We start from the raw sequence: 9482 nt of genomic DNA on the forward strand, positions 1-9482 counted from the left end.
CATGCTAGAAAGCCGAGACATCAAGCCAAAATTAATATGACATAAACGTGAGTGCCAAACATTAGCCTCATCATCCACACTGCCACAAATATGGTTCACGGACTTATTGCAGAAATCAGAAAGGGAAAAGCAGAACAGGCCTCCGCACTCATAACCTTTACCAATAAAATATCCATGTTTAGACACGACTACTTTATTAGACTCAAAAACCAACTTAAATCCGTCTTTAGTTAGACGGGAGCCACTGACAAGATTCCTGTCGATAGAAGGGACATGCTGCACGTTCTTCAGCTGCACGATCTTTCCCGAAGTAAACTTCAGATCTACCGTACCAACACCATGAACAGAAGCATGTGACCCATTCCCCATTAGGACGGTGGAACCCCTGCGGCCTGATAAGAAGAAAAGAATGAGATGTCAGCACAAACATGTACATTGGCCCTAGTATCAATCCACCAATTAGTTGACTGATTAACTAAAAAAACAGTAGGTAAATTACCATACCCGCTTCCATCTCCAGTGCTGCCAATGGTCACATTATCAAACTTAGAAGTCTGCCCTGCAGGTGCCTTCATCCCCATGCGTTGTAGACACTTCCTGGCCAGATGGCCAGGTTGGCCACACACAAAGCAAGTCCCTTCATCCTGATTAGGATTGTTATTGTTCTTCTTCTGCTTCTTGAAGTTGGTGGTCTGTTGAGCTTTGTATTTCCCTTTGCTCTTGTTATGGGCCTTGTGCACAACATTGGCACTAGATTGCCCACCATCGCCCTTAGACGCAGCATCTTTTTCCCGAGCTTTCTCCTCAATATCAAGAGACGCTATCAACCCCTCAATGGAGTATTCCTGTCTCTTGTGTTTGAGTGCAGTACCGAAACTTCTCCAAGATGGAGGTAGTTTCGCAATAATGCACCCGGCCACAAATTTGTCGGGTAAGACACACTTAAGGAGTTCGAGTTCCTTAGCCATGGTTTGTATCTCATGAGCCTGTTCGACTACAGAACGGTTGTCAGCCATCCTGTAGTCATGAAACTGCTCCATGATGTACACATCAATGCTAGCATCAGTAGCACCGAATTTAGTATTCAATGCATCCCACAACTCCTTAGCGTCGGTCATGTGCATATACACCTCGACCAGACGATCGCTAAGAACACTAAGAATGCATCCCACAAAGAGAGTAGTGGCTTCCTCGAATTGCTTCTGCTGATCAGTAGTAAGAATTCCTTCAGATTTGCCAGTACTCACCCAGAAGCATTTCATAGCTGTCAGCCACAGAGTGACCCTGATCTGCCATTTCTTAAAGTGCACACCGGTGAATTTATCCGGCCTCAGTGCATCGGCAAAACTAGCCATAGTAAAATCACAGCGCCTATAATAAGGTTTTTGGATTGTTGAAATTATAAGCACATAATGATTTAATTTATTCCATAAATAAATCATGACATTGCAGATGTAGACTAGATTGAACGCATCATTAGATCTACATATGTAAACTAGGGAGTAAAACATGAACAGATCAAATATGCGCAACATGTCGAACACGTACCGAGGTGGCGGAAAGACCGGTTGCTCGACAAGAACTACTCGCGGTTGCGGGCGTCGACGAAGGCGCGCAGCATGCGAGCGGAGAGGAAGGCAAGCCGTCACGGACGAACAGGGAGCAGTCACGCGAAGCGCTTCCCAAAAACCTTATTGCCGCCTTTTCCCGGTGCAGGATGTCGAAGGCAGAGGTTCCGGAGACCTACTCTCCTAATCGCCGGTGCACGCCGGTGAGCGGGATAGAGTAGTCTACGAGCAACGGCACAGTACAGAGTAGGAGTCAAACCCTAGATTGATTTCGCGTGTGTTGCGTGTAGGTGGCGGCTCGGTTTATATAGAGATAGGTCGATTGATCAGGGTGCCCGCACGATCTCCACTCCGCGTAACTGAACCGGATAAGTCGCACGTAACTTATCCGGACTCCACGCCGTTTTCACACACCGGATTTTTCGGAATGTTTCCGAAACAAAACAAATCCGAATTTCCCGCAGCAAAACAAAACTGCAAGTTTTCATGCACCGGACTTTTCGGAATGTTTCCAAAACAAAACAAATCCGAATTTCCCGTAGCAAAACAAAACTGCAAAAGGAGGCTGCATCTGCGCAAGGGTGAGGAGTCAATTTTGCGGACCATTCGACGCGTACGTCGTGCACGCGCCGCTTGCCCTGCCAGGCCAGGCGAGCGAGCGCGCGTGTGTTCCCCCTCTTCTATCCACCACACATGCTTCAAGTGGCTAGGAGGGCATCCTCCATTTTAAGGAGGTCCCCCTCTCCTAAAATAAGCAAGGTGGTACTAAACTCCACATGCATGCCATCCCATGAGGTGGGCTTTTGTGATTTTCCAAAGAATTAATCTTCGAGTGGGCCTTAGCCCATCCATTAATTCCAACAGAAGGTGGCAGCGGGGGATTGCGACGGCAACGGCGGCAAGTGGCATGGTGAGGTTGATGGGCTTTGACCAAGCTAGGTGAGGCGATGGTGGGACAATGGCGAGATGGGAGCGCTATATCCAATGTTCCTTGAGGAAGGCAGCGCTGAGAGTAAGTTCAATAGTATAGCCAACTACTAGCTCCAATTCATCTATAGCCAATCTAATAGCTCATTCATACAATAGTTACATACTACACTATTAATATCTGGTCCCACCTGTCATGCACACACTGTGTCTTGGAGTCTGTGCTACAGCTGGCTACAAATCTGTAGCTCGCTGCCCTTCTCTCTCCTCATTTATCTTCTTAAAATATGTTTGCAACTGGCTTATAGCCTGCTATTGTACCTGCTCTGACGACGCTTATTTAGCCGCTGTCGGAGCTGCCAACTGTGCTGGCCCGTGGAGTCCTCCTCTCTCCTACCGATCATAGTAGACAAAACCGGACCGGGCACTGAACTGCATGAGCTCTTGGTTCACCGGGTCACCGGTTGGACCGGCGGGTCGATCGGTTAAACTGTTGAACCAGAAAGTATATATATCATACATAATTTTACCTAAACCAGGTCACCAACCTAGCTTGGTGGTGTGTTAGATGCTCAGCCAAGGATCGATCCCCATGCGACGCACCATTTTTCTCATTTTATGCAATAAAAGGTAATTGGGCCGCAATGGGCCTTAGAAGCCAGCCCATCTGCTTTGCAAACTGGCGGTTCAATAGAGCCCGGGTTGCCGGTTTTCCTCAAAAACCGTCCGGTTCATCCGGTTCACACCGGGTTGATTGCATGAGCGGTCCTTAAAGCAAACCAAACCGGTGAGAGTGTTGGTTCCGGTTTTTTCCAGTTGATCCTTAAAGCAAACCGAACAGGTGAGAGTGCTAGTTCCGGTTTAAAGCAAACCGAACAGGTGAGAGTGCTGGTTCCGGTGAGAGTGTCGGTTTCGGTTTTTTCCAGTTGATCCTTAAAGCAAACCGAACAGGTGAGAGTGTTGGTTCCGGTTTTTTCCAGTTGGACCGCCTATCCGGTCCGGTTTTTATACTATGCTACCGATGGCTTCGAAGCTACTCCTCTTACTACATGGTGTTGAATTGCGAGGCGAGACATCCGTCTTCACCGTGCACAATGCTATAGTTAGGTTGTGCTGGCTTTCTTGTCCGGTTGGTAAGGGTCATGGGAGGTGGCAGCGACGAGCCTCTCCAACAGTGGTGGAGGTTGACCTTCGGCCGGATTTGGTGGTAGTGGCAGGTGCATCCAGCCTTTGATCCGTTTCTATAGACTCGATCATGAAGGCTGGCCACCACTTGAATACCGACATGGATGATGTCTATGGGCGCACACACTCTCCTGAAGGTGATGTTGTCACGCCGCCTCTCTCATCTGTGTTGTGGGTGGACTCTTCGGGGGTGAAAACCTTGTTCTGGATATTTGGAATAATGATGGTGGCATTCAATATATCACCACCTTCTTGAAAGCGTCACATTGGAGGTTCTTTGTTGGAGCAGTGTCTTTATGGTAGTGTGTCTGTTAGACCGGGTTCGATAGTAATGATGGTAGAAAGATTTGGACAAATGACTAATCTACAGCTCGGTAACTCTCCAACGTTTTTTTCATCTTTGGTTTGATGTCAGTCAAAGGCAATAAGCACCGTTTCACCACCAGGACTATACCACTAGAATGTCTTCTTGCCATCTTCTTGCTTCACCTTGAGGGTTATTAATGTCAACACCATTTCACCATCGGGACTATTCTCACCTACAACTCATTAAGCATATTAGTCCCAAATCAATTATACAGTTGCCTTGATCAATGCCTACTTTGACTTTTGATTTGATGTTCATCAATAGATCGCATCATCTTGATCTTCGGTATTTCATCTTGCGCTCTTCTTATAATGGATGCAGAATACTCATAGCTTTAAATGGCCTCGCACGGTCCATCATGACAAAGTCTTCACTCACCCTTCACCATCGAATTCGGTCCATCGGCGGCAAGCCTCTTACTTCCACTTCACCCCGCATGGTCTATCATAGCCGAGTCGTGCTTGCCTGTGACCTCCCAGCCTAGGGCTTAATAGGATTAATAGAATACTCATATCAATAAGTTGCAACTTCTTTTCCGAAAGCCGGTCTCGGAAGAACTCCAGGGTTAAGCGTGGTTGGCCTAGAGCAATTTAGGGATGGGTGACCGATCGGGAAATTCTTCTCGGGTGCACACGAGTGAGGACAAAGTGTGCAGAAAAGACTTGTGTTGGTCTGTGGGGGCAGTCTATGACCTATAAAAGCTGGTGAGGATGTATAGACTATAAAAGCTGGTGAGGATGTGACATCCCAGCCTAGGGCTTAATAGGATTAATAGAATACTCAACCGATGGGGAAATGTCTCTGAAGAACTCCACGTGCTTGGCCTAGAGCAATTTAGGGGGCAGTCTATGACTTGCCTAGGGCTTAATAGGATTAATAGAATACTCAACCGATCGGGAAATTCTTCCCGGGTGCGCACAGGAAGCCGGTCTCCGAAGAACTCCACTTGCTTGGCCTGGAGCAATTTAGGGGGCAGTCTATGACCTATAAAAGCTGGTGAGGATGTGACATCCCAGCCTAGGGCTTAATAGAATTATTAGAATACTCAACCGATCGGGAAATTCTTCCCGGGTGCACACCGGAAGCCGGTCTCCGAAGAACTCCACGTGTTTGGCCTAGAGCAATTTAGGGATGGGTGACCGATCGGGAAATTCTTCCCGGGTGCGTACGAGTAAGGACAAATTGTGCAGAAAAGACTTGTGTTGGTCTGTGGGGGCAGTCTATGACCTATAAAAGCTGCTAGATGTAAGTGGGCCCGGCCTAGGAGAGGCGGGTCGTTATTGCCCATCATCGTCTTGCCATAGATAACCACTTCATCGTCTTGCCATATGAAAGTGCATCTAGGCCCCTAATGATTTTGGTGATTAATTACAATGCGATTAGAGAGGACTAACATTTTTATTTAAGCAAATGTGAAGGTTGTTATGTCCTCAATGAATTAGCATAATGCATATCCCGCCAAATACGTTGATGAGATGTGATGCGGCAAAGGACAAATGGTATATTATAACTTTTCTTTTCTTTTGAGTCAATAGGAAAGCCGCACTACTAAGAGGGATGATGCATTGAAATATGAAGAGTGATCAAAGTGCTCAAAATCTATTTTTAAAAGTGTTTCTCCTCAGTTTGGTGTGTTCTGGATATTTTCGGAGTTTTCCGAAACTCATTTTCGGACTTTCCGAAACTCAAGATTTTCGCTTCTAGAAATTTTCGGATATGTCCGAAAGTGATTTTCGGACTTTCCGAAAATGACTGCGAAGGCAAAAGTGGTTCTGTATATTTTCGGACTTGTCCGAAACTGATTTTCGGATTTTCCGATAATCATCAGTAGAGTCAATTTTGCTTCTGTATATTTTCGGACTTGTCCGAAAGTTATTTTCGGACTTTTCCGAGAACATCCAGAACGATGTTATTGGTACTGGAAATTTTCGGACTTGTCCAAAAAGTTTTCGGAATGTCCGAAAAATCCTTCGTTGACTTTGCTGTTGGTGCTAAGCTGGAATTTTCGGACATGTCCGAAAATCTTTCGGAATATCCGAAAATCTCAATTATTGTGCATAACGGGCAGAATCTGGGCTGTGGCTATAAATAGCCCCCTCCCCTCACTTGTGAGGGCTGCTGGTTCCATTCCAATCATTTGTGCCCTTGGCTTGTTCTCTCTCTAGCACTTTTGAGCCTTGCTTTCTTGTTTCCCCTCTCACCTGTGTTCGATTTGGATTTGGTGTGTGTGTGTGAGAGTTGTGGATTCGAGTTTGTGTGAGTGCTTGTTGTTGACTTCGTGAAGATTTGTGAGCACTTGCATCATCTCCGGGAGTTCTTTGCTTCATTTGTTACTCTTGGAGGTTGAGAACTCCTAGGCGGCTAGGTGTCGCTCCCGAGCCACCGATCTACTTGTGGTTGGCCGGGAGAAGTTTGTGAAGGTCGGGTCTCACCTCCGAAAGGGAAGAGATACCCTTAGTGGAAGGAGGAGTGCTTAGTGCAACCTCTTGAGGAAAGGGTTAGCTAAGACCCGGCTCTTAGTGAGCTCCTCAACGGAGAGTAGAATCCCCTCAAGGATTCGAACTTCGGGAACAACTTCGTGAGCTTTATCTTTGGTGACTTTACTTCCTCCCTCTCCACTAGCTTTGCTTGTTTGAGCCGCTATAGGTCTAGTTGCTGTTTGTGCCGATGAGGTTGTGGTCAAGAAGATGGTTCGAGCAATCACTCCAAGAACTCTACCTTGGTGACCATCATTCGTGAGCGTCCGGACTACAAGACTCTCACACATCATGATTTGCTCGGACACATCATTGCCCATGACATGCTAATGCAAGAGTCCAAGGATGTCATCCAATACATCAACCAAAGCTCAACCGCAAGCATCAAGAAGGAAGACTTGGCTTTGAAGGCAAAGGAAGAAGAAGAAGAAGAGAACCGCAAGAGCAAGAGCAAGGCGGAGATCGATGATGAAGAGATGGCTCTCTTCGTCAAGAAGTTCGGCAAGTTCATGAGGCGAAGCGGCTTCTTCAAGGGAGGATCTTCCAAGCACTACTCCAACAAGTCAAGTGGAAGACACTCCGCAAGAGTGTGCTATGTGTGCAAAGAGCCCGGGCACTTTATTGCGGATTGCCCTCACCTCAAGGATGGTTCCCACATGAAGGAAGATAAGAAGAAGAGTGAGAAGAAGGATGAGAAGAAGGAGAAGCACAAGCATAACAAGAGGGAACATTATGGCCAAGCTCACCTTGGGATGATCTTCGGCTTCGACTCCGAGTTAAGCTCAAGTGATGAAGAAGGAGTCGCCACGTTCGCTGTCAAGCCTTCATCACCACCGAGACTCTTCGACTACTCAAGTGATGAGGATGCTCAGGTTTGCCTCATGGCAAAGGAGTTTAAGGTACCTTCTCCTCTTAAGTCATTTAATGTTGATCTTGTTAGTGATGAGGAGGATGAGGTTGAGGATGAGGTTATGGATGACGAATTGTTCAAGTCCATAACTAAGGAATCCCTACCACATTTGAGTGAGTTGCTTGGGAGAATTGAGGACCAATATGCAACTCTTGAGAGGCAAGAGACTTTGCTCATTCGTGAGAAAGAGCGGTCTCATGAACTCAAGAGTGAGCTTGCTAAGGAGAGAGAAAAAAATGAGGCATTGGTACAGCTTTACAAGCAAACCAAAGAGTCTCATGCTAATCTTGAGGTGGCGAACGCTCAACTTCAAGAGAGAGTGGATGGCTTGGACAAAGCATACCTCACTCTTGAAGAGAAGTTCAAAACCTTAAAGAATAGTGTCTCTCTCCCTAGCGAGCCATCTTGTTCCAAAATTGTCCCAAGCAATGAACCATGTGTGAGATGCAAAGATACTGATATTGAAGCTTAGTGAGCTCCTCAACGGAGAGTAGAATCCCCTCAAGGATTCGAACTTCGGGAACAACCTCGTGAGTTTCATCTTTGGTGACTTTACTTCCTCTCTCTCCACTAGCTTTGCTTGTTTGAGCCGCTATAGGTCTAGTTGCTGTTTGTGCTAGCATATTCTTGTTGTAGGCAACTAGATCTAGGATTTACTTTGCTATTTGTGCTGACTCCGAAAATTTTCGGATATATCCGAAAATTTCAGAAATATCCGAAAATTACTGCTTCCGCTTTTAATTGATTTTTGAATTAGTCTATTCACCCCCCTCTCTAGGACTAACTGACACTTTTACCATAGTTATGATGCCCATCTTATAACTTTAATTTTTTAACTAAATTTCAGAACTCAACTTAATCTCAACAATTCATGGAAATAGTTAGTTCCAACAATAGGGGTGTCATTAATCAATAAAACAGTCCCCATATTCTTAGAGTCATATATATTTCAATCTCCGCTTACAAGACAACTCTAGGTCATAGATCTTTCATAGAGGTTCATCAATTTCCCGCTGAGGGAGCTTGTTCTCTGACACCATATTACCATTTATTTCTTAAATAAATGAAGGAATTTTATGTCCCAAGATTCCTCTTATTTCCTCTAAACTCATACTCCCTCGGTCACATAAAAACATCTTCTTGAGCTTCACGTTTGTTAAAAAAAAAGAACTTCTACCACGTCCTAGTATTAGTTCCTTTGTTGTTAAAATATAAGGATTTATAGGTTAAAATTTTATAGATAATATAATGATTCCTATATTGATTTTCACGATTCTCGTCATTCCAATAGTTCTATAGTTAATCAGATGGTTTGAATAAGAATGTAAGCAATTCAAAATTCAAAAATTGACAACCGAAGCAACCGAAAAGGAATCTTTTGATCCAGTCTTAATGTTCGCTAAATAACCTAAAAAATCTTATATTTTGAAACGAGTCTTAGATAGAGGGACTATAGTAAGCAAATAATGTAGTGCAGTACTAGTAGTACTACCGGCCATGGAAAAAAATCAGTAATTAAATTATATTAGTGGTACTACATACGGATATTTTGATCTATTATCTATACTTTCTATATATTCTATATAGTTAATAATTACTAATAATTATTAGAAATTAAAACTTAATATGTAAAAATATCACATCATCGTCCACTAGCATTTAAGTACTATTATAGAGCATCATAAATCTTATAAGCATGAAACATTATCTAAAATATAATATTGTAAAGCTTAACATATAAATATGTAAAATATATTTTTGTTGATGCGAAAAACATCAAATTTAGTCGTCAACAATTTCTCACATTATTTTCATAATATTTCAATATATTATTTCTAAATCTATATTTTTTTTACAGCAAAACGTGAAATATCATCTTGTTGTTACCATAAATTTGCTTTGGCCTTCTTTTATTCTTACCATCAAATTCACATTAGGCTTCTAGGAGTTAGGCCGTGTTTAGATCAAATGTTTTTCTTCAAACTTCTTTTTCATCACACCAAAATTTTCCTACATTAATAAACTTTTAACTTTTCTGTTATATCGTT

At 43.9% G+C, this 9482-nt stretch overlaps 1 protein-coding gene across 1 annotated transcript; it reads left to right on the forward strand.

The window, feature by feature from the left end:
- The first annotated feature begins 6847 nt into the window (after positions 1 to 6847).
- LOC136356536 (uncharacterized) lies at positions 6848 to 7906 on the forward strand. The gene has a single exon (XM_066310550.1). The coding sequence runs from the start codon at positions 6848 to 6850 to the stop codon at positions 7904 to 7906; it is 1059 nt and encodes a 352-aa protein (XP_066166647.1).
- The last annotated feature ends 1576 nt before the right edge of the window (positions 7907 to 9482 follow it).

This window comes from Oryza sativa, chromosome 5 (genome assembly GCF_034140825.1).
Source record: "Oryza sativa Japonica Group chromosome 5, ASM3414082v1".
NCBI lineage: Eukaryota > Viridiplantae > Streptophyta > Magnoliopsida > Poales > Poaceae > Oryza > Oryza sativa.

Coding starts and splice junctions, on each gene's coding strand:
- LOC136356536 (XM_066310550.1), top strand. CDS start 6,848: ATGCTAATGCAAGAGTCCAAGGATGTCATCCAATACATCAACCAAAGC.